Source organism: Cyprinodon tularosa, unplaced genomic scaffold (genome assembly GCF_016077235.1).
Source record: "Cyprinodon tularosa strain WSP-4 unplaced genomic scaffold, ASM1607723v1 ctg1088, whole genome shotgun sequence".
NCBI classification, from domain to species: domain Eukaryota; kingdom Metazoa; phylum Chordata; class Actinopteri; order Cyprinodontiformes; family Cyprinodontidae; genus Cyprinodon; species Cyprinodon tularosa.
The window spans coordinates 42,501-68,181 of record NW_024037880.1 but is presented as its reverse complement, the minus strand read 5'-3'; the positions used below and the strand labels follow the sequence as shown (position 1 = coordinate 68,181).

The following is a 25,681-nucleotide window of genomic DNA, read 5'->3' as shown; positions in this document are numbered from 1 at the left end:
AAAATGCTAGAGAATGGGAAAAAGATAATTACAATAAAAGTGGCTGGAAAACTAGGAATATATATAATATAAGAGTCATGGAAATGTGCTTCCAGCTCCTTCATATTTCATGTACACTAATAACTTGTTGATGGCATTAAAAGCATTAAATTGGAGTTCCTCATTCTGTGAACGATTATTTTAATATATTAAAATAATCTCCACCATCATCCAGCAGATGTTCAGTTTCTGCCCCAATGTTCTCATGTTGTTGTGGATCTTTGTAACTGGGATAACTGGGATCATCCATGTTTTGGATGATCTCTGTTCTCTGCTTCCAAACTCAGCTTCTCTTCATTCCTGCAGGAAGAAGTTTGTTTTGAAGTTCTGAGATTCACTCTTAGAAGTTTTGAATGGATTAGATTAAACTTTTAAGCCTCTCGGTATAAAATAATTAATCTGATGGAGATGATAAATCTGCTCCCTGGTCTGTTGAAGGACCAATAGTTTGCATCCAATCTTTCAAATAAACGCTGTTAGTTTTAGGAGAATTTTGCTGTAATTTCTGGTTGCCGATCTTAGACTTCTTTATTTGTCATTCTGTATGCATTACATACAGCTTATGAACGTCGCATTGATCCGTTGTTACTATATTATAATTTGACAAACTGGATCTTGTTGTCGTTCTTGTTCCTGTTTGGTGGGATTGGATAGCGGATCTGGACCTGCTGGACCCTGAACAGCTCAGGTCTGTATTGTGACGGATGGAGAAGGCGTAGGTGGACGGAGACGTGCGGAGGAGCAGCGGTGGTGGTGGAACAGCTCTCATTGATTAACATTAAAGTAAAGGATGCGGAGCGGATTATGTGGAATCAGCCTCCCTTCCTGAAACCAACCTGCTCTCAGTCCAGCTGCTCTTCATATCTTTAGTTTTTAAACATGAGATGTTGGCTGGAACATCCCCCCCCCCAGCTGATCAGCAGCTCTTCCACGGAACACCGACTCTGGACATGATCGGCTTTCCCAGCTCAGGGAAAACACTCCGATATTTTCCTGGCGTTTCTCTGTGGGAGTTTCTGACTCTGCTGGTAATTATTCCTTTTGTGATGGTTTCCTGAAATGTTATGATTGAATTCCCACATGCAGCATTTTTCCAAAAGCAGAGAAGGTTCAAGCCCTGAACGGTTTTCCCTGGCAGCCTCAGATCCCACTGCTCCCAGTTTTTCCATTATCCTGTTATGGTTTGTTCTCACCAGTCTCCAACCTTCACTCCTCTCAGCAAAATCCTTCAGATGCAGAGTTCCATAAACGCAGAGGGGGGGGCGTCCTGTGCTTCCTGATTCACCGCAGTGTTTTCTCAGCTGCACTTTCCATGAGAGGGAAGAGAAAATGTTTCTGCTCTTCCACCGCTTCACCCTCCTACAGCTGACTGAATCACAACTGCTGCTGCTGATGATGATGACGACCACGACCATTTGTGGGTCTTTAGTCCTCAGAGATCTGAGCTTCCAGCAGACTCAGGCTGCTATAAAGATCTAATAAACATCACAGTAGATCCCTCAGGAGCTGTTTCTGTGGATGTTTTGGCTCCTCTGGAGGAGCTGCAGAGCCTCTCCGCTCAGGTGAGAGGATCTGTTCAAAGGTCAATGATCTCTGAGGGAGGAAGGTCTGTTCAGGACAGCCTGAGGCCCCAACAGATCTGATCCGGTTTGGATCCCTGTTACAGTCACATCTAGGAGAAAAGCTCAGATATCTCTGGATGCTGCTGAGGTTCCTCCATCTTTAAACCATCTCTGTCCTTTTTTGAAGGATTCCTCACTGCAGATATTCTACTTCCTGCGTCTCAGAGGCTCTATGCAGGTGACCTTTATCAGATAGATATCTTCTTCAAAGTTAAATGACTTTGGAAGTTTGTAGAAATAATGAAACAGCAGACTGCTGGAACAATCAGGCAGTAAAGACCAGTGGTTATTGCACACAACGCATGTATGGAGGCCTTAGTCCTGGAGCTGGGGACCCAGGTTAGATTCCTGTCAGCCTGCTGTCGAAAAAACGACACATAAAAAAAAAATCCCTTTTAGATTTGGATCAAAATTCTAACTAATAAGGTGAAGAAATGTAAATCTGAAATGAATGAAACTCTAACTCCTATTTTTGTCCAAACTATTGAAAGATTTAGTTTAAATGTTTCTTCTTTGCAACACTGACACCGTCTGGCCATTTACTGCATTACAGCAGTTGGCTTTTATTGTCGTTCTGTCACATATGGAGGACCAATCCTGCCATAATTAAAATAAATACAGAAATAAATAAATGCTCCAAAAATAAACATACAATGAACTGCCCCCAAAAATACAATAAACTGATAAATGTAGGTAGAAATGAAATTATACAGTGAGACATATATATACATATATCTTTTAATTAGACTTTGTTTATTTGCCTTTGTAATAATTACCTTATTTATTTATTGTCTGTTACATTCTTCTACTTTATTTTTTCTTTAAGTATTTATTTATGTGCATGAAACCTGCTGGTCCTGCATTGAATGCTGGGAAGCCTCTTCCCAGAGAGTCCATGGTGGGGGGATGAGGGGTCATTGATGATGTCACGGGACACGCAGCGCTGGGATGAAATGTCTTTAATGGAGGGAAGAGGAGCCCCCATGATCCTCTCTGCTGTTCTCACCTTCTTCCAGTCTGAGGCGCTGCAGCCTCCACACCACACAGTGAGACAGCTGCTCAGAACGCTCTCTATGGAGCTTCTGGAGAAGGTGGGGAGGATGGGGGGGGCAGGAAGTCCAAGCGCTTCTGGGCCCTTTGGACCAGTGAGGTGGTGTTTCCAGTCCAGGTGAGGGTGTCTGTGATGAATGTGGTGCTGCTGACCACCTCTACAGCTGAGCTGTTGATGAGCAGTGGAGCGTGGTTAGGCCGCTTCTTCCTCAGTCAGGAAATAAAGAGGCTCATCAAACAGCTTCAGCTGCACAGACCAGCTTCTGATTCAGGCCTTCATCCGAGGAGCACTGCTGCCTGGCACCAGGAAAGTCCTGGGTTCAATTCCCAGCCCAGTTACAAAAGAGATGAAGACATCCAAAGCAGAGAGATTATGTTCAGGTCACCGTGACAACAAACCCACAAATGATCTGTTTCCTCCCTAAAGTAAAGATCAGGTCTTTGGACCAATTTCAGAATCAACCAATAAAACGTCTGTTAGTCACTTTCTGTCACACTGAGTGGAAGCCGACAAAGAGCAGGAGATACAGGCAGAGGCACGGCGGGAGCAGACTGATACTGAGGGATCTGTGTAGACCCAGACTGGATGCTGAAGTGAAGCAGCTGTTGGGGAGAAAGCAGGGAGACTGAGGAAGAAGGACTAATGAGCACAGTGGATCTAAAGGGAAGGAATCAGGAGCAGGAAGGAGAGCGGTGGAGGTAAATAAGGAACTAAAGGAAGGATGAACAGAAGCAAAGAAAAGGAAAAATATTCGGAAAAAGAACTAAACACATGGGGGGGGGTTAATGTCCAGCTGTTGTTTGGTTTAATCCAGATTTAATAATGGGCAACATTTCAAACATTTCTATAAAAAAAACACTATTATTTTCACCATTATGGTACAAAAACCTTTTTTGGAGTTTTATTTGAAGATGTGTGATTGGTCAATTAATTTCTTTGCACTGATGTCTGGGAGGTCAGCAGTGATGCGGCGCGGCTCCTTAAACCACTGGAACCTCTGAGTCCTTCCATTGTTTCTCATGTGAGATGAGCCTGCTAGCTGGAGCGGCGCTGGCCGTGGTGCTGGGGGAACCAACCTGCCGGTGTTTGGACAATGATGTCAGAGAAAAGCACTTCCATGTTGAAAGGTTGGGATGTGAAGCGTGGAGGTTGGAGGAAGCCGTTCTTCTGGCCGTTCATTGGCTGCAACCTTTACTCTGCTGACAGGAGCGACCAGATACGGTGAAACTAGGACCTGGGGGGGACTTCTTAAATGACCATCCCCCCATAAAATCCCTTCTGGATAAGGGTTAGCTAACCTTGCAGGGGCAGTGCTAGCCATGCTAACTCTGTAGGGGCAGTGCTAGCCAGGCTAACTATGTAGGGGCAGTGCTAGCCATGGTAACTATGTAGGGGCAGTGCTAGCCATGCTAACTATGTAGGGGCAGTGCTAGCCATGGTAACTATGTAGGGGCAGTGCTAGCCATGGTAACTATGTAGGGGCAGTGCTAGCCATGGTAACTATGTAGGGGCAGTGCTAGCCATGCTAACTCTGTAGGGGCAGTGCTAGCCATGCTAACTATGTAGGGGCAGTGCTAGCCATGGTAACTATGTAGGGGCAGTGCTAGCCATGGTAACTATGTAGGGGCAGTGCTAGCCATGGTAACTATGTAGGGGCAGTGCTAGCCATGGTAACTATGTAGGGGCAGTGCTAGCCATGGTAACTATGTAGGGGCAGTGCTAGCCATGCTAACTCTGTAGGGGCAGTGCTAGCCATGCTAACTATGTAGGGGCAGTGCTAGCCATGCTAACTATGTAGGGGCAGTGCTAGCCATGGTAACTATGTAGGGGCAGTGCTAGCCATGGTAACTATGTAGGGGCAGTGCTAGCCATGCTAACTCTGTAGGGGCAGTGCTAGCCAGGCTAACTATGTAGGGGCAGTGCTAGCCAGGCTAACTATGTAGGGGCAGTGCTAGCCATGCTAACTCTGTAGGGGCAGTGCTAGCCATGGTAACTATGTAGGGGCAGTGCTAGCCATGGTAACTATGTAGGGGCAGTGCTAGCCATGGTAACTGTAGGGGCAGTGCTAGCCATGCTAACTCTGTAGGGGCAGTGCTAGCCATGCTAACTATGTAGGGGCAGTGCTAGCCATGCTAACTATGTAGGGGCAGTGCTAGCCATGGTAACTATGTAGGGGCAGTGCTAGCCATGGTAACTATGTAGGGGCAGTGCTAGCCATGCTAACTCTGTAGGGGCAGTGCTAGCCAGGCTAACTATGTAGGGGCAGTGCTAGCCAGGCTAACTATGTAGGGGCAGTGCTAGCCATGCTAACTCTGTAGGGGCAGTGCTAGCCATGCTAACTATGTAGGGGCAGTGCTAGCCATGCTAACTATGTAGGGGCAGTGCTAGCCATGCTAACTATGTAGGGGCAGTGCTAGCCATGCTAACTATGTAGGGGCAGTGCTAGCCATGCTAACTATGTAGGGGCAGTGCTAGCCATGCTAACTATGTAGGGGCAGTGCTAGCCATGCTAACTATGTAGGGGCAGTGCTAGCCATGCTAACTATGTAGGGGCAGTGCTAGCCATGGTAACTATGTAGGGGCAGTGCTAGCCATGCTAACTATGTAGGGGCAGTGCTAGCCATGCTAACTATGTAGGGGCAGTGCTAGCCATGCTAACTATGTAGGGGCAGTGCTAGCCATGCTAACTCTGTAGGGGCAGTGCTAGCCATGCTAACTATGTAGGGGCAGTGCTAGCCATGGTAACTATGTAGGGGCAGTGCTAGCCATGCTAACTCTGTAGGGGCAGTGCTAGCCATGCTAACTATGTAGGGGCAGTGCTAGCCATGCTAACTATGTAGGGGCAGTGCTAGCCATGCTAACTATGTAGGGGCAGTGCTAGCCATGCTAACTATGTAGGGGCAGTGCTAGCCATGCTAACTATGTAGGGGCAGTGCTAGCCATGGTAACTATGTAGGGGCAGTGCTAGCCATGCTAACTATGTAGGGGCAGTGCTAGCCATGCTAACTATGTAGGGGCAGTGCTAGCCATGGTAACTATGTAGGGGCAGTGCTAGCCATGCTAACTATGTAGGGGCAGTGCTAGCCATGCTAACTATGTAGGGGCAGTGCTAGCCATGCTAACTATGTAGGGGCAGTGCTAGCCATGGTAACTATGTAGGGGCAGTGCTAGCCATGCTAACTATGTAGGGGCAGTGCTAGCCATGCTAACTATGTAGGGGCAGTGCTAGCCATGGTAACTATGTAGGGGCAGTGCTAGCCATGGTAACTATGTAGGGGCAGTGCTAGCCATGCTAACTATGTAGGGGCAGTGCTAGCCATGCTAACTATGTAGGGGCAGTGCTAGCCATGCTAACTATGTAGGGGCAGTGCTAGCCATGGTAACTATGTAGGGGCAGTGCTAGCCATGCTAACTATGTAGGGGCAGTGCTAGCCATGCTAACTATGTAGGGGCAGTGCTAGCCATGGTAACTATGTAGGGGCAGTGCTAGCCATGCTAACTATGTAGGGGCAGTGCTAGCCATGGTAACTATGTAGGGGCAGTGCTAGCCATGCTAACTATGTAGGGGCAGTGCTAGCCATGCTAACTATGTAGGGGCAGTGCTAGCCATGCTAACTATGTAGGGGCAGTGCTAGCCATGCTAACTATGTAGGGGCAGTGCTAGCCATGCTAACTATGTAGGGGCAGTGCTAGCCATGCTAACTATGCAGGGGCAGTGCTAGCCATGGTAACTATGTAGGGGCAGTGCTAGCCATGCTAACTATGCAGGGGCAGTGATAGCCATGCTAAAGAGCAACGGAGGACCAGGCTCGGTACAAAAGGAGGGAGAATCTGAGGCTGACAGGGTTGCCAGAAAAAGAGGGAGAAGACGTCAGAGAAACCGTCATTGGAATTCTTACCAGAGTTGTTCCCCTTTCCGTGGACCGGCTGTGAGACACAGTGGACACTGTCCACCGCCTGGGTAAACGCGGCTCTGCAGTTACCTCCAACAACACGCCGAGGGCGAAAATCATCCAGTTCAGGATGAGAACCGTCAGAGATGAAGTATGGAAAAAATCGAAGGAGGCGCGGGTGTGTAGTGAGATGCATATCTGCTTCAAAGAAGACTTTTCCAAAGAGGATGGGAATGCTCGTTCTGAGCTGCGGCCTCTGGTTCAGGAAGCCAGGAAGAAGGGAAAGAGAGCATTCCTGAAGGAGGGTTATGCTCTGATTGACAATCATCATGTGGACCCTTAATGACCAACTTATTTTGTCATATTGGTCTATAACAGGTACTGCTAATTATTTAGTTAGTTAAATGTTTGATTACCCGAAGGGTTGTTGTAATTGTTATTACTAAATTCTGTTGGGATTCCAGATACTCATTCCTGCGCAAAACTTTTCAGCGCATACTTGGTAATCTGTGAATGTTATCTTTTTTTCCTTTAAATTCAAGGGGATTTAAAAACAATCAAGAATCTCACTCAGTGGAGGCAGAGACGATATTGTGGAAACAGCAATGGGGAGACGGTATTTTTTCAGCCATGGAGCTTCACCCTCCGCTGGAGCAATGATTATGTTCAACAGGTTTCCTGGAAATGTGATCAACCACATCAGTGACATCAGCGGTCACTGGATAATGATGGTGATTGAATTTAATGATGTAAACTATATAATAATCTGTGTTTATGGGAACAACAGAAGGTTACAAAACAAACATCTTAATGCTTCTTTGAGTAAGAGGGTGAAATAATGGAAAATGACCTGTTCTACTGACAAAGTTATTTCTGGGGGAGATTTTTTAATTTGGTTCCCGACCGCTGGTTGGATCGATTTCCATCCAGTTTTCTAAGCCACTCTTATGATGAAATCATGAGGGAATTCATCATGGAACCAGATCTGATCGACTATTGGAGAATGAAACAGCCTAATACCAAAATATACACCAGGTATAACTCAGCCAATAATGGCCAATGCTCACGGTTAGACTATTGGTTCATTTCTACCAACCTGATTAATGCAGTCCATAAGTGTGAAATATCAGCATCGCCTTAATGGACCACTGTGGTGTTTTCATTTCCTTCCTATCTGGTAGGACAAAGACGGTTCCATCCTTTTTATGGACATTTAATAACAGCCTTTTAGAAACTAAAAATCTACTGCTGGAAATAGAACAATTAGAAATGTCTCATTTAAATAAGTGGGAGTGGTTTAAATTAAAGATATTGCCATTCTTAGGAGTAAAAATATCCCTAAAATGAAAAAGAAAAACCAACAGGACCTAATAAACGAAATGAACAAACTGGATAAAACAGACTCATCTTTAGAGGAACAAGCTGAATTTAATAAACTTCAAACTCAATTGGAAAATCTTTATTTAGAGAAAGCAAAGGGAGCATTTATACGCTCTAAAGCCCAGAAAGGGGAAAAAACTATTTCTTTAATCTGGAAAAACAAAGACAAACTAAAAAGAAAATAAATAGATTACTTATTGATAATATAAGTATTAATAACCAAGATAAAGTTAATGAGGAAATAAGAAACTTTTATAAAAAACTGTATACAACCAAAGGTTCAGTAGAACATTGTCAAATATTTTTTGAAAAAATTGGGAAATATAGGAAAAAATTGATGGAGATTTTAAGCAACTTATGGATGAAAACCTCTAAATTGAAGATCTAGATTTAGATATTTGCATAAATGTGAAAAGGAAAATCCCCCGGACCGGAGGGCTTCACAGTAGAGTTTTATATCCATGTTTGGAATAATATCAGAGTACAGCTTTAAAATGCCCCGCTGGAACGCATCTCATCTGGTCAGCTGTCCCCTACAATGGAAAGAGCCGTTATAACGCTAATTCCAAAGCCCAATAAAGATAAATTATTAGATAACTGGAGGCCAATAACTTTACTATGCAACTACTATAAATTGCTAGCTCACATCTACTGTGATTGGATAAGGGATTATCAAAACTAATGGATGAGTGTCAATCAGCCTTTGTGAAAGGTAGAATTATAAACATATTAGACTAATTATTGACCTGTTAGATTATAGAGACTTTATTCCTACAAATAGCTACATTTTGTTCTTAGACTTTTTCCTCTGACTCACTTGAACATTCCTTTTTGTTAGAAACTTTACACTTCCTTGGTTTTAGAAGCACATTTTGTGGCATAGTTAAAATGCTCTAATCTGACATCAGTAGCACGGTCGCTCTAAACCCGGGATTAACGCCTGGATTTGAGATTTCCTGTGGAATCAGACAGGTTTCCCCAAAGCTTTTCATCTTAGCGACCCAACTGCTAGCTTTGTTAATTGAAAACTCCAATGACATACAAGGTATCAATTTCTGAGAATTTAAAATAAGCCAATTTGCAGATGATACCTGTATCTTTCTAAAAGGTAAATCAATGATAGATAAAGATTTTGAAGAGATATTGAATCAATGGTTGGCAGCTTCAGAATCAACTGGATCAAATGCTGATGAAGGTTCTCAGTCATCCAGGTCGTAGTCATTCCATAAAAATTAAAAAAATATCCACTGGACTTGGTTTCCAAGGTTTGAAGACGTTTCTCCACCTCTCCAGGAAGCTTTCTCAATTCAAATGTCTGGATCCGCAGTGAGTTTGAGTCTTTATAGACAACGCCTTGTATCGCTTGGAAACATGCAAATGGTAACCGATGAATGGGTCGTTTAGTTCCATCGTTAGCCTGTAATACCTGAACCTGTCTATAATTCTAAGAGTCGGTCGTTAAGGAGGTATTGTTCACCGGCTGGAGCGGGTAGGTCCCTCGTTCCTCTGTGATGGGGTGGGGGTGATATCTGGGAGGGATCATGTCTATGATTGAATTGTATGTTTTGGAAGCTGGAATCTGAGTCCACCACCTCTGTTTAAAGTTGGTTTTTCTCTCTTCACATAGATGGCTTCCTTCATGCCCATTCAAGATTGGATTTCTTTAAAAATGAATGATTTGCACAAAATGATGTCATTTTTCTATTTTCCCAGCCTGTTTCTGATACCATTAATGTCCTCCTGCTGTTGGGTAAATATCAGATCCACTGTGATAAATGGAGAAACTCTAAACCTTCCTTTCAATGCTTTATTAATGACTTTAAAACCTACTTTTCTTCTCTGAAAAAGATAAAAAAAATGGCAAATATGCCACAAAATTGGATTTCTCCAAACATCTCATCTATTTCTATGACTCTGTTTGATTTAAATCTCCTGTTGTCTTATTTTTTTTTTTATTGTAATTTATCGTTATCTGTTCATGTTCACCTTTGCTGTCCTCTCAGAGTATTTTTTTCATGTAAATGTTTTTGACTTAATAAAAAAAAAAAGAAAAAAAAGAAAAGGGCGGAGAAGACGTAGGTGGACGGAGACGTGCGGAGGAGTAGCGGTGGATGTGGAACAGCTCTCATTTATTAACATGACACGACGTAGCAGAGCGGAGCGCTGATGGAGTATGTGAAATCTAAGGGTAACTTCTGCATAACGCACGGCAGCGTGATGCTCAGGAAATGATGCAGCAGCCAGTGACCTGAGGGGGGCAGCGATGGCCTGCAGAAACAGATTTATTTGATCGCGGTATTAACCTAGCTTCTGTTTACCGCCCACCAAAAAAAGGAATAAATAAAAATAAAGAAAGCAGGTTTCTGGTGGCAGCAGATCGAGCTTGATGTCTGCTAGGAAGTGTGTTGGTGGTGGGCGTGAACGCAGGGAGGATCCATCACTCACCTTCTGGCTCACCCTATGATGGGGATGAAGTCTGGAGGAGAACTGACGGTTTCCTCCTGTGAACCCCCTTTATACCAAAACGCTGCCAATACGCCATTATACAGTAGCTGGAAGTTAGAAACACGTTCAGCGCTCGTCTGGAACACGGCAGATACGCTGATATGTTGGAGAGAAGTTCTGGATAAGTTAGTCAGAGGTTTAGGATAAGCTAGACGCCACGACTGATGAGGAACTGATGCTGAACGGATGTTCATCAGATAACTGACCTGGAACTGATGGACCACGCTGGCAGACGCTGGGAAATGTTGACCATGCACAACATTTCCTGACGTAGTCGCCGTATGGCGACGTGTTCCAGCGTTTTTGCCAGAGTTTTCGTCCATCAGGATCCGCTGGTCTAAATGGTGAAGGTGTGACAGGAGCCGACAGCTTTTCTGTATCATTGGCGTGAAACTGGAGGAGCATCTTAAGTTTTGGTCTTTCCAGGTTAAAAGTCAACATATGCGACTTCTTTAACAGGAATGTTAAACATTCTGTTTGTTAAATAATCGTTCATCGCAAATTAATTCATATTGTTTTAATTTAAGCTTTGAAAAGACATAAATCACATCGAAGAATCGATTTCCTTTCTTTAGAAAGATGGTGGCGCTATCATCTGATTGGCCGATGATGATGATGATGGGAAATACGGGTTGTAGGAATTAGTGAAGAAAGTAGAGATAAAATGGAACATTTTCATAGAAATATTGCTATTAGAGTAGAAGGTTTAGACAGCATTGCAGTGAATGAAGAATAAACTGTGTGAAAGTCCTTATAGAAATTCAGGAAGAGAAGAAAACCACCATCATCATCTAGATCTGCATGTTCTTCTAGATGCTTCTGTGTCGTAAAGCCTGACGCCGTTTCATTCAATTCTATTCAGTGTATTTCTATAGCTCCAATTCACATCATGTCATCTCAGGTCACTGTATAGATCCAGATCAACCAGATCATCCAGTCAGATTGATTCAAAGTTTTCTATCTAAGGAAAACCAGCTGATTGCATCGACTCATTGACTCTTCAGCAATCCCTCACACTAAGCATGCTTGTAGCGACAGTGGAGAGGAAAAACTCCCTTTGAACAGGAAGAAACCTCCAGCAGAACCAGGCTCAGTGTGAGCGGCCATCTGCTGAGGCCCACAGGGGTTCAAGGAGACAGAAGCAGACATAGAAAAAGAAGCATAGATACAAAAGGCAACCAGCTCAACAGGCGGCCCCGTCCAGGAAACACACAGCCAGGCAGACGAGCTCCGAGCCAGCTCCCATGTCAGAGGATGAATTATTATTATTTCATCAATAATTGTGTCCCAGACTTCCTCGGTTCCACATTAAAGCCATAATCCCAAATTATATCAATAAGAAGGTCTGTTTGGATTAATAAGAGCGAGAGTCATTGTAGGAGGGAAATGATTCTCTAGGAAAGGAGCTCCGATTAGATTAATGATGATGGTAGAGCTCCTCCTCCTGATAGAGCTGCCATCACATCAACACTTTAAACCGTTAATAAATGAGCAAAACTCTTCCTCCTATTCAGAGCTCTTCCACAGAAGTTGGAAAAGTTGGAAATTTGTCTTGGATTATTGGAAATGGTGCCACTAATATTGAATTGATGTATTGAGTTTATTTTTGGATCTATTTCTTTCTGGATTAAACAGTTTGGATCCATTTCTTTCTGGATCAAACAGTTTGGATCCATTTCTTTCTGGATTAAACAGTTTGGATCCATTTCTTTCTGGATCAAACAGTTTGTTTGATTCAGAAAGAAATTGATCCAAACTCTGTTTGATCCAGAAAGAAATGGATCCAAACTGTTTAATCCAGAAAGAAATGGATCCAAACTCTGTTTGATCCAGAAAGAAATGGATCCAAACTCTGTTTGATTCAGAAAGAAATGGATCCAGAGTTTGGATCCATTTCTTTCTGGATCAAACAGAGTTTGGATCCATTTCTTTCTGGATTAAACAGTTTGGATCCATTTCTTTCTGGATCAAACAGAGTTTGGATCCATTTCTTTCTGGATTAAACAGTTTGGATCCATTTCTTTCTGGATCAAACAGAGTTTGGATCTATTTCTTTCTGGATCAAACAGTTTGGATCCATTTCTTTCTGGATTAAACAGTTTGGATCCATTTCTTTCTGGATCAAACAGAGTTTGGATCCATTTCTTTCTGGATCAAACAGTTTGGATCCATTTCTTTCTGGATCAAACAGTTTGGATCCATTTCTTTCTGGATAAAACAGTTTGGATCCATTTCTTTCTGGATCAAACAGTTTGGATCCATTTCTTTCTGGATCAAACAGAGTTTGGATCCATTTATTTCTGGATCAAACAGAGTTTGGATCCATTTCTTTCTGGATCAAACAGAGTTTGGATCAATTTCTTTCTGGATTAAACAGTTTGGATCCATTTCTTTCTGGATCAAACAGAGTTTGGATCTATTTCTTTCTGGATCAAACAGTTTGGATCCATTTCTTTCTGGATTAAACAGTTTGGATCCATTTCTTTCTGGATCAAACAGAGTTTGGATCCATTTCTTTCTGGATTAAACAGTTTGGATCCATTTCTTTCTGGATCAAACAGTTTGGATCCATTTCTTTCTGGATAAAACAGTTTGGATCCATTTCTTTCTGGATCAAACAGTTTGGATCAATTTCTTTCTGGGTCAAACAGAGTTTGGATCAATTTCTTTCTGGATTAAACAGTTTGGATCAATTTCTTTCTGGATCAAACAGAGTTTGGATCCATTTCTTTCTGGATTAAACAGTTTGGATCCATTTCTTTCTGGATTAAACAGTTTGGATCCATTTCTTTCTGGATCAAACAGTTTGGATCCATTTCTTTCTGGATAAAACAGTTTGGATCCATTTCTTTCTGGATAAAACAGTTTGGATCCATTTATTTCTGGATCAAACAGAGCTTGGATCCATTTCTTTCTGGATCAAACAGAGTTTGGATCAATTTCTTTCTGGATTAAACAGTTTGGATCCATTTCTTTCTGGATCAAACAGAGTTTGGATCCATTTCTTTCTGGATTAAACAGTTTGGATCCATTTCTTTCTGGATCAAACAGAGTTTGGATCCATTTCTTTCTGGATCAAACAGAGTTTGGATCAATTTCTTTCTGGATCAAACAGAGTTTGGATCCATTTCTTTCTGGATCAAACAGAGTTTGGATCAATTTCTTTCTGGATTAAACAGTTTGGATCCATTTCTTTCTGGATCAAACAGAGTTTGGATCCATTTCTTTCTGGATCAAACAGAGTTTGGATCCATTTCTTTCTGGATTAAACAGTTTGGATCCATTTCTTTCTGGATCAAACAGAGTTTGGATCCATTTCTTTCTGGATTAAACAGTTTGGATCCATTTCTTTCTGGATCAAACAGTTTGGATCCATTTCTTTCTGGATAAAACAGTTTGGATCCATTTCTTTCTGGATCAAACAGTTTGGATCAATTTCTTTCTGGGTCAAACAGAGTTTGGATCAATTTCTTTCTGGATTAAACAGTTTGGATCCATTTCTTTCTGGATCAAACAGAGTTTGGATCCATTTCTTTCTGGATTAAACAGTTTGGATCCATTTCTTTCTGGATTAAACAGTTTGGATCCATTTCTTTCTGGATCAAACAGTTTGGATCCATTTCTTTCTGGATAAAACAGTTTGGATCCATTTCTTTCTGGATCAAACAGTTTGGATCCATTTCTTTCTGGATCAAACAGTTTGGATCCATTTCTTTCTGGATAAAACAGTTTGGATCCATTTCTTTCTGGATCAAACAGTTTGGATCAATTTCTTTCTGGGTCAAACAGAGTTTGGATCAATTTCTTTCTGGATTAAACAGTTTGGATCCATTTCTTTCTGGATCAAACAGAGTTTGGATCCATTTCTTTCTGGATTAAACAGTTTGGATCCATTTCTTTCTGGATTAAACAGTTTGGATCCATTTCTTTCTGGATCAAACAGTTTGGATCCATTTCTTTCTGGATAAAACAGTTTGGATCCATTTCTTTCTGGATAAAACAGTTTGGATCCATTTATTTCTGGATCAAACAGAGCTTGGATCCATTTCTTTCTGGATCAAACAGAGTTTGGATCAATTTCTTTCTGGATTAAACAGTTTGGATCCATTTCTTTCTGGATCAAACAGAGTTTGGATCCATTTCTTTCTGGATTAAACAGTTTGGATCCATTTCTTTCTGGATCAAACAGAGTTTGGATCCATTTCTTTCTGGATCAAACAGAGTTTGGATCAATTTCTTTCTGGATCAAACAGAGTTTGGATCCATTTCTTTCTGGATCAAACAGAGTTTGGATCCATTTCTTTCTGGATTAAACAGTTTGGATCCATTTCTTTCTGGATCAAACAGAGTTTGGATCCATTTCTTTCTGGATCAAACAGAGTTTGGATCCATTTCTTTCTGGATTAAACAGTTTGGATCCATTTCTTTCTGGATCAAACAGAGTTTGGATCCATTTCTTTCTGGATTAAACAGTTTGGATCCATTTCTTTCTGGATCAAACAGAGTTTGGATCCATTTCTTTCTGGATTAAACAGTTTGGATCCATTTCTTTCTGGATCAAACAGAGTTTGGATCCATTTCTTTCTGGATTAAACAGTTTGGATCCATTTCTTTCTGGATCAAACAGTTTGGATCCATTTCTTTCTGGATCAAACAGTTTGTTTGATTCAGAAAGAAATGGATCCAAACTCTGTTTGATCCAGAAAGAAATGGATCCAAACTGTTTAATCCAGAAAGAAATGGATCCAAACTCTGTTTGATCCAGAAAGAAATGGATCCAAACTCTGTTTGATTCAGAAAGAAATGGATCCAGAGTTTGGATCCATTTCTTTCTGGATTAAACAGTTTGGATCCATTTCTTTCTGGATCAAACAGAGTTTGGATCCATTTCTTTCTGGATTAAACAGTTTGGATCCATTTCTTTCTGGATCAAACAGAGTTTGGATCTATTTCTTTCTGGATCAAACAGTTTGGATCCATTTCTTTCTGGATTAAACAGTTTGGATCCATTTCTTTCTGGATCAAACAGAGTTTGGATCCATTTCTTTCTGGATTAAACAGTTTGGATCCATTTCTTTCTGGATCAAACAGTTTGGATCCATTTCTTTCTGGATAAAACAGTTTGGATCCATTTCTTTCTGGATCAAACAGTTTGGATCCATTTCTTTCTGGATCAAACAGAGTTTGGATCCATTTATTTCTGGATCAAACAGAGTTTGGATCCATTTCTTTCTGGATCAAACAGAGTTTGGATCAATTTCTTTCTGGATTAAACAGTTTGGATCCATTTCTTTCTGGATCAAACAGAGTTTGGATCTATTTCTTTCTGGATCAAACAGTTTGGATCCATTTCTTTCTGGATTAAACAGTTTGGATCCATTTCTTTCTGGATCAAACAGAGTTTGGATCCATTTCTTTCTGGATTAAACAGTTTGGATCCATTTCTTTCTGGATCAAACAGTTTGGATCCATTTCTTTCTGGATAAAACAGTTTGGATCCATTTCTTTCTGGATCAAACAGTTTGGATCCATTTCTTTCTGGATCAAACAGAGTTTGGATCAATTTCTTTCTGGATTAAACAGTTTGGATCCATTTCTTTCTGGATCAAACAGAGTTTGGATCCATTTCTTTCTGGATTAAACAGTTTGGATCCATTTCTTTCTGGATTAAACAGTTTGGATCCATTTCTTTCTGGATCAAACAGTTTGGATCCATTTCTTTCTGGATAAAACAGTTTGGATCCATTTATTTCTGGATCAAACAGAGCTTGGATCCATTTCTTTCTGGATCAAACAGAGCTTGGATCCATTTCTTTCTGGATTAAACAGTTTGGATCCATTTCTTTCTGGATCAAACAGAGTTTGGATCCATTTCTTTCTGGATTAAACAGTTTGGATCCATTTCTTTCTGGATCAAACAGAGTTTGGATCCATTTCTTTCTGGATCAAACAGAGTTTGGATCAATTTCTTTCTGGATCAAACAGAGTTTGGATCAATTTCTTTCTGGATCAAACAGAGTTTGGATCCATTTCTTTCTGGATTAAACAGTTTGGATCCATTTCTTTCTGGATCAAACAGAGTTTGGATCCATTTCTTTCTGGATCAAACAGAGTTTGGATCCATTTCTTTCTGGATTAAACAGTTTGGATCCATTTCTTTCTGGATCAAACAGAGTTTGGATCCATTTCTGTCTGGATTAAACAGTTTGGATCCATTTCTTTCTGGATCAAACAGAGTTTGGATCCATTTCTTTCTGGATTAAACAGTTTGGATCCATTTCTTTCTGGATCAAACAGAGTTTGGATCCATTTCTTTCTGGATTAAACAGTTTGGATCAATTTCTTTCTGGATCAAACAGTTTGGATCCATTTCTTTCTGGATCAAACAGTTTGGATCCATTTCTTTCTGGATTAAACAGTTTGGATCCATTTCTTTCTGGATCAAACAGTTTGGATCCATTTCTTTCTGGATCAAACAGAGTTTGGATCCATTTATTTCTGGATCAAACAGAGTTTGGATCCATTTCTTTCTGGATCAAACAGTTTGGATCAATTTCTTTCTGGATTAAACAGTTTGGATCCATTTCTTTCTGGATCAAACAGAGTTTGGATCCATTTCTTTCTGGATTAAACAGTTTGGATCCATTTCTTTCTGGATTAAACAGTTTGGATCCATTTCTTTCTGGATCAAACAGAGTTTGGATCCATTTCTTTCTGGATCAAACAGAGTTTGGATCAATTTCTTTCTGGATCAAACAGAGTTTGGATCCATTTCTTTCTGGATCAAACAGAGTTTGGATCCATTTCTTTCTGGATTAAACAGTTTGGATCCATTTCTTTCTGGATCAAACAGAGTTTGGATCCATTTCTTTCTGGATCAAACAGAGTTTGGATCCATTTCTTTCTGGATTAAACAGTTTGGATCCATTTCTTTCTGGATCAAACAGAGTTTGGATCCATTTCTTTCTGGATTAAACAGTTTGGATCCATTTCTTTCTGGATCAAACAGAGTTTGGATCCATTTCTTTCTGGATTAAACAGTTTGGATCCATTTCTTTCTGGATCAAACAGAGTTTGGATCCATTTCTTTCTGGATTAAACAGTTTGGATCCATTTCTTTCTGGATCAAACAGTTTGGATCCATTTCTTTCTGGATCAAACAGTTTGTTTGATTCAGAAAGAAATGGATCCAAACTCTGTTTGATCCAGAAAGAAATGGATCCAAACTGTTTAATCCAGAAAGAAATGGATCCAAACTCTGTTTGATCCAGAAAGAAATGGATCCAAACTCTGTTTGATTCAGAAAGAAATGGATCCAGAGTTTGGATCCATTTCTTTCTGGATCAAACAGAGTTTGGATCCATTTCTTTCTGGATTAAACAGTTTGGATCCATTTCTTTCTGGATCAAACAGAGTTTGGATCCATTTCTTTCTGGATTAAACAGTTTGGATCCATTTCTTTCTGGATCAAACAGAGTTTGGATCTATTTCTTTCTGGATCAAACAGTTTGGATCCATTTCTTTCTGGATTAAACAGTTTGGATCCATTTCTTTCTGGATCAAACAGAGTTTGGATCCATTTCTTTCTGGATTAAACAGTTTGGATCCATTTCTTTCTGGATCAAACAGTTTGGATCCATTTCTTTCTGGATAAAACAGTTTGGATCCATTTCTTTCTGGATCAAACAGTTTGGATCCATTTCTTTCTGGATCAAACAGAGTTTGGATCCATTTATTTCTGGATCAAACAGAGTTTGGATCCATTTCTTTCTGGATCAAACAGAGTTTGGATCAATTTCTTTCTGGATTAAACAGTTTGGATCCATTTCTTTCTGGATCAAACAGAGTTTGGATCTATTTCTTTCTGGATCAAACAGTTTGGATCCATTTCTTTCTGGATTAAACAGTTTGGATCCATTTCTTTCTGGATCAAACAGAGTTTGGATCCATTTCTTTCTGGATTAAACAGTTTGGATCCATTTCTTTCTGGATCAAACAGTTTGGATCCATTTCTTTCTGGATAAAACAGTTTGGATCCATTTCTTTCTGGATCAAACAGTTTGGATCCATTTCTTTCTGGATCAAACAGAGTTTGGATCAATTTCTTTCTGGATTAAACAGTTTGGATCCATTTCTTTCTGGATCAAACAGAGTTTGGATCCATTTCTTTCTGGATTAAACAGTTTGGATCCATTTCTTTCTGGATTAAACAGTTTGGATCCATTTCTTTCTGGATCAAACAGTTTGGATCCATTTCTTTCTGGATAAAACAGTTTGGATCCATTTATTTCTGGATCAAACAGAGCTTGGATCCATTTCTTTCTGGACCAAACAGAGTTTGGATCAATTTCTTTCTGGATTAAACAGTTTGGATCCATTTCTTTCTGGATCAAACAGAGTTTGGATCCATTTCTTTCTGGATTAAACAGTTTGGATCCATTTCTTTCTGGATCAAACAGAGTTTGGATCCATTTCTTTCTGGATCAAACAGAGTTTGGATCAATTTCTTTCTGGATCAAACAGAGTTTGGATCAATTTCTTTCTGGATCAAACAGAGTTTGGATCAATTTCTTTCTGGATCAAACAGAGTTTGGATCCATTTCTTTCTGGATTAAACAGTTTGGATCCATTTCTTTCTGGATCAAACAGAGTTTGGATCCATTTCTTTCTGGATCAAACAGAGTTTGGATCCATTTCTTTCTGGATTAAACAGTTTGGATCCATTTCTTTCTGGATCAAACAGAGTTTGGATCCATTTCTGTCTGGATTAAACAGTTTGGATCCATTTCTTTCTGGATCAAACAGAGTTTGGATCCATTTCTTTCTGGATTAAACAGTTTGGATCCATTTCTTTCTGGATCAAACAGAGTTTGGATCCATTTCTTTCTGGATTAAACAGTTTGGATCCATTTCTTTCTGGATCAAACAGTTTGGATCCATTTCTTTCTGGATCAAACAGTTTGGATCCATTTCTTTCTGGATTAAACAGTTTGGATCCATTTCTTTCTGGATCAAACAGTTTGGATCCATTTCTTTCTGGATCAAACAGAGTTTGGATCCATTTATTTCTGGATCAAACAGAGTTTGGATCCATTTCTTTCTGGATCAAACAGTTTGGATCAATTTCTTTCTGGATTAAACAGTTTGGATCCATTTCTTTCTGGATCAAACAGAGTTTGGATCCATTTCTTTCTGGATTAAACAGTTTGGATCCATTTCTTTCTGGATTAAACAGTTTGGATCCATTTCTTTCTGGATCAAACAGAGTTTGGATCCATTTCTTTCTGGATCAAACAGAGTTTGGATCAATTTCTTTCTGGATCAAACAGAGTTTGGATCCATTTCTTTCTGGATCAAACAGTTTGGATCCAAAGATTTTGTTATTCTTCCAAGATTCCTGGAAACAGGTCGTAATCTGATTACCTCAGATTTCACTCCCATATTGATTTAATTATTTGGAAGAATCTAATTTGAAAGGTTCCCAAATGCTGCAGGAGGGCGTCTCCTTGGTGATGTAGATATAGATGATATAGAATCTATGAACATGAACTTTAACCATGACGTGCTTTAATAAGGAATTATTTACACTAAGTTATTTATGGATATTTACATGAACTGCTCCATCCAATAAAAATGGCCTCCTTCAGTTGGAGCCTCATCGTCATGGTTACCCAGGGCACCATAGATGGGGGCGGGTCTTAACTATTGCAGACTCGCCGTACCTTTACTTTCCTTCGCGTTTCCCAGAATTCATTTTGTTAACTAGCTGTTAGCAATCTGGATTAAAGCTGCTGATCCCTGCATGCATGTAAACGGCTCCTACTGCTCCCAATCTGACTGATCTAGATCTATGTTCCTCTCTACTGATCTCTGGGAGACTAACTATGATTCAAACTGTGTTTAATATTAGTATAGAAAATGAAGGTTTCTGTAGAATAAAAGTAAATAGAAACAAAGTATTAGAAAAGAAGATTTTATTGGATTGAGATGGAGTGTCTTTTATAGCACAGGTTTGTTTTTATCCAGAACAGTGAAGCCAAACTAAAGGATAAAAGTTCATTTCTACCAATTTTAGCCCAAATAAAAACCTGAGAGAATAAAAAGCAGAGACCATCTCAGCAGCTCTGAGATGCAGTAGTGCGTCAGTAACTTCCCATCGTGTCCCGCAGGTTTACTTCATAGAGTAAATACACACCCTGGAGGCGGCTGCCAGCCGCCGTCAGGCTCCAGGAGGCTGGACCAATCAAATCAGGCGCATTCCGGCTCCCACCAATCAGAACGGGGCTCCTCCGGTGTCAGAGCTCATCCTGCAGAACAAGCAGGCAGAAATGTGCTGATTCTGTCCAGCAGACCCCCTGACCGCCAAACCAGGTGACGTTACCTTTGGCGTGCTGTGTAACCGTGGCGACAGCTGTTCCAGGCGGCTCCGGATGATGTCAGCGATGGTGTTTGCGTCCCGGCTGTTGATGTGCTCCCCGCTGTGTTCATACTGCAGGGAGAGCAACAGGCTCCTGAGTGATGCGGTTTACATTAAAGGGAGCAACAAGGCGCCCCCTGCTGGATGAAGGCTGCAGCCTCACCCTCCTGGATCCTCGGTAGGCGTAGAAGCGCACTGTAGGGTAGGCGGTTATCCCGGCTGACTGACACGTCTCATAGTGGGCCTGACAGTCCACCTTCCCGGACCGGACCTCCCCCTTCAGCGTCTGTCAGAGGAAGAACAGAGCATAGCTAGCTCCCAGGCGCTACAGCTCAGCCCGACACTGCTGAAAGCTAAGCTAACGTTTCATTTTTTGGAGTTTTTACGGCGCTAGTGGCTCGTTTTTCTGACAGCAGACTGACAGGAAAGAGGGATGAGAGAGGAGGAGGAGAGACATGCGGCAAAGGACCACAGGTCGCTACTCGAACCCAGGTCACCCGCGTCAAGCACTAAGGCCTCCTTGGGCAGTCGTGGGTGAGCTGGGCAGCCATCCTCCTCCATGACTGAGGTACCCTGAGCATGGTACCGTCCCGCCACACTGCTCCCTTGGGGCGCCATTGAGGGCTGCCCCCTTGCACGGGTGAGGCATAAATGCAATTTCATGGTGTGCAGTGTTCACTTGTGTGTGCTGTGTCACAATGACAATGGGAGTTGGAGGAGTTTCCCAAAGGGCTTTCACTATACATGGCTAGTGCGCGCTAAGCTAACACTTTGGAGCGAATCTAAACATTAGGGTGCTGGCCAGGAGCTCATCCAAGCCCTGGACTTGGAGCCGCCGGCTGAAGATCAGAGAAGGAAAACTTCAGGAGAACAAAACGGTTTTTCTTCCAAAAAACAAAATAACTTCTTGGTGTTAAAATGATTTTAGGTTGAATCTAAACCGTCACTACAGACAGACGAGCGTCTCACCCGGGCCAGGATCTCAAACTCCGGAGCAAAGTGTTGACATGGTCCGCACCAGGGGGCATAGAAATCCAGAACCCAGTGATCCCGACCTGAAAGAACCTGGGATCTGAAGGTCCCTGGAGTCAGGTCCACCGACGCTCTGGGCAACGAGCTGCAGGAAGAACACTCCCGTTAGTCTGATACCAACCTGTTCTGCCCCAGGGTGGGGGGAGGATGAGGAGGTCAGAGGCAGATACCTCAGCGCCCAGGCTCTCAGCGTTTGGGCGTCTCTGCTCCAGCCGCTGTAGGTCCTGCAGAGAGAACTAGATGTTGGTAGAAGATCCTACTGACTCTGACCTCCATCTGACGCGGTACTGACGCATAGCGGTCCGGCTGCTTGGTGCTCCCGGCGTACAGGCGGACCTCAGGGTAGGCCCTCACTCCCTGGCTCTGGCAGAAGGTCTGGAAGCGCTGACAGTCCAGGGAACCCACCAGGATCTGACCAGAAACCATCTGCAGGGGGAGGAGACGGCTTAGGACGCTGATGGCCGGTTGGACTCATCCTGAACACCCAGGTAATCTAACGGTTTGGAGCAAAGCTGAACTTAGAGCCTCAGGTCGTACCCGAGCCATGCGTCTCCACTCTGGCATCATGGCCTGACAGGGACCGCACCAAGGAGCGTAGAAGTCCACCGCCCAGGTCTGCCCCTCAGCTCTGCCTGAAACACCAACACCACCCGGGTCAGCTGGCTGTGGGTTCAGCAAACCTTCCAAACTGGACTTTGTACCTTTAACTTTGTCTGAGAAGCTGGAGGGATCGAGGACCACCACCGACGGGTTGACCAGGTCCTGCAGAGGCAGACCAACTCTATCAGAACCAGAACATCCCCTAACCGCCCTAAGCTCAGAGAAGCTGGTGCTCTGAACTCACCTGGATGAACTCCAAGATGCCGTCAGCAGAGTGATGTCCTTCATATTCATGCAGAGACGAGCCGTTGAAGATGACGGTGGTGGGATACGCTTGGATGTTATACTGAGACCCAGAGAGAGAGAGGATGAGCAGCTGATCCGCCATTACTGATCCTAACCACCCCCCCCAGCTCACCGTGGAGCACAGGTCTGGATGGACCGTACAGTCCAGGGTCCCAAACTTCATCTGTCCCGCCAGCTGGATGGACGCTTTCCTCAGTTCAGGAAGTAAAGCTCTGCATGGAGGACACCACTGCACACAGGGAGGGAAACAACATGGCCGCAGGTCAGAACCAGTTCAGGTCTGGTCAGGTCTGGTCCCAGAGACCTGCAGCTCTGGGACCATAGCGGCTGTTTTTAACGTACACTGCTGGCACTAAAGGAGATCCAGTGATTCCAGCTGTTAGATCAGAGGATGAGGATGATGAGGATGAGGAGGAGATCAGGGTGTTTATCTGATAGAACTGGTTTAACTTTAAATATATTTAATGAACAAACAGGATGTTGTAGATTTCCAGACGTTCTTCTTCCTCCTTCGCTGTGGGGGAACCCGTCCCTCCTCCTCATCATCATCAGCCTCCTGTAGATGTTTGTCTTCTGGGTGGAGAACTGAAACTGATCCCCACCCAACCAGAGACCTGCTGGACCAGGAGGCTCCAACTGTAGGAACAACTTCAATGGTTCACAGGAACCTTCATGGATTCTAGAGACTCAGTGGAACCTCCAGGTCTCTGGATCTCAGGACCTGACAAAAGAATTTGGACCATTCCTCCTGACAGAACCAGTGCAACGGGACAGAACCAGTGCAATGGGACAGAACCAGTGCAACGGGACAGAACCAGTGCAACGGGACAGAACCAGTGCAATGGGTCCAATATGAAGACTGTCCAGTCCTGCCCTCTCCTTCTCTCAGGAGCTGCTAGCTGCCATGTTCTGGGTCTTTCTGTCTGGGGTCCACAGCCCAGTTAAACCATACACTGGATAAAGTGCACCAGTTCGGTTAAACTGGGCTGCTGGCACCGTCACAGTGGAACCAGAAGGTCCCTTAAAGGAATAGTACACCCAAAACATGATTAGCCTTCATTTTCTACTCACCCCCATGCTGAACAACACTCTGGAGTACTTTTTTGATATCTCAAATGCATCTGGAGATCTGGGAGGCTTCTTGCTGTCTGCTGACATTCAAATAATGGAGGTCCATGGCGCCCGAGGCAGAAAGGTCCATAAAAGTCCACAAAAAACGTGTCAATATTCCTCCATACTGCTCGTCCAATGTATTCCAAGTGTCCTGAGTGGGTAGCGTCCAGAATTTACTCGAAACGAAGTCATTTAGAATGTTTTTAGAGCATAAACAGTAGTGTATAGGATTTCCTAAAAGCGCGTTCACGAGTCTACGGAAACCGCGGCAGACCAAACCAGATGAAAGTGCGCATTCAGCGTCTGCTCTGCCGATAATGCAAGCGTAGAAGAAGAAATGTGCTGTTTACCTGTGCAAAGAAAGAAACAACGAAAGAAAAATGTCTGAGGACTTCAGTGTTGAGGAAGAGCATGAGTTCTTTGCCGAGCTGAATGCGCACTTTCATCTGGTTTGGTCTGCCGGCTTCCGTAGCGTCGTGAGCGCACATGTGCGCGCTTTCAGGAAATCCTATACACTACTGTTTATGATCTAAAAACATTCTAAATGACTTCGTTTCGAGTAAATTCTGGACGCTACCCACTCAGGACACTTGGAATACATTGGACGAGCAGTATGGAGGAATATTGACACGTTTTTTGTGGACTTTTATGGACCTTTCTGCCTCGGGCGCCATAGACCTCCATTATTTGAATGTCAGCAGACAGCAAGAAGCCTCCCAGATCTCCAGATGCATTTGAGATATCAAAAAAGTACTCCAGAGTGTTGTTCAGCATGGGGGTGAGTAGAAAATGAAGGCTAATCATGTTTTGGGTGTACTATTCCTTTAAAGGTGGGTGGCGCTCAGTGAGAAGCGGAGAACATCCAGCAGGCGTTCTGCGGTTCAGGAAGGATCTACAAACCGGAGCAAAGAAGTCGACGAGCCACGGCTCCTTCCTGTTGGAGGGGAAGTTGTCTGGCCTCAGCGTGGTCACATGAGCGCGAACGCTCTCCCTGGCAAAACCCACGATGTTGTAGAGCACGTCCTTCCCTGCAGACAGACACGGTGAAGATCAACAGACCTGCGGCGTGCAGAGCAGCCATCGAAATGAAGGCGTGGTCCAGACCGTGGTGGATCTCAAAGTCGTTGATTCCCAGTCCTTTGAAAACGGCCACACAGGGTTTCTGGATGTACAGAGACTGACACAGCTGGCGCTCTGCGGCGCAGTCCACCCGCCCCACCTGTGGACAGGAGCTCAGTCAGGACAACGCTGCAGACGGACGGCGGGACGCCCGCAGCTGGAGACGCCCGCAGACAGACAGCGGGACGCCCGCAGCTGGAGACGCCCGCAGACAGACAGCGGGACGCCCGCAGCTGGAGACGCCCGCAGACAGACAGCGGGACGCCCGCAGCTGGAGACGCCCGCAGACAGACAGCGGGACGCCCGCAGCTGGAGACGCCCGCAGACAGACAGCGGGACGCCCGCAGCTGGACGGCGGGATGCCCGCAGCTGGACGGCGGGACGCCCGCAGCCGGAGACGCCCGCAGCCGGAGACGGCCGCAGCCCGGAGACGGCCGCAGCTGGAGACGCCCGCAGACAGACAGCGGGACGCCCGCAGCTGGAGACGCCCGCAGCTGGAGACGCCCGCAGCTGGAGACGCCCGCAGACAGACGGCGTGACGCCAGAGGATGCCCGCTGACGGCTGGACGCCTACCTGGATGTGGTCGTTTCGGAGGAGAGCGCG

The 25,681-nt window shown here is 43.3% G+C and overlaps 1 protein-coding gene across 2 annotated transcripts in view; it reads right to left on the bottom strand.

Annotated features, from left to right (window-relative positions):
* Window positions 1-20,447: 20,447 nt before the first annotated feature.
* Window positions 20,448-25,681, bottom strand: part of dnajc10 (DnaJ (Hsp40) homolog, subfamily C, member 10) — a 15,236-nt gene continuing 10,002 nt past the window's right edge. For both annotated transcript variants that reach the window (XM_038292457.1, XM_038292451.1), the window contains exons 13-25: window positions 25,652-25,681; window positions 25,063-25,177; window positions 24,859-24,986; window positions 22,958-23,074; window positions 22,784-22,885; window positions 22,641-22,701; window positions 22,477-22,571; window positions 22,232-22,365; window positions 22,110-22,163; window positions 21,877-22,024; window positions 21,071-21,193; window positions 20,872-20,979; window positions 20,448-20,797 (exon numbers count right to left, since the gene is read on the bottom strand). The exon at window positions 25,652-25,681 is cut by the window's right edge and continues 78 nt beyond it. In XM_038292457.1, the coding sequence (XP_038148385.1) occupies window positions 20,786-20,797; window positions 20,872-20,979; window positions 21,071-21,193; window positions 21,877-22,024; window positions 22,110-22,163; window positions 22,232-22,365; window positions 22,477-22,571; window positions 22,641-22,701; window positions 22,784-22,885; window positions 22,958-23,074; window positions 24,859-24,986; window positions 25,063-25,177; window positions 25,652-25,681 (1,227 nt within the window). In that variant the 3' untranslated portion in view covers window positions 20,448-20,785. The remainder of the gene's footprint in view (window positions 20,798-20,871; window positions 20,980-21,070; window positions 21,194-21,876; window positions 22,025-22,109; window positions 22,164-22,231; window positions 22,366-22,476; window positions 22,572-22,640; window positions 22,702-22,783; window positions 22,886-22,957; window positions 23,075-24,858; window positions 24,987-25,062; window positions 25,178-25,651) is intronic.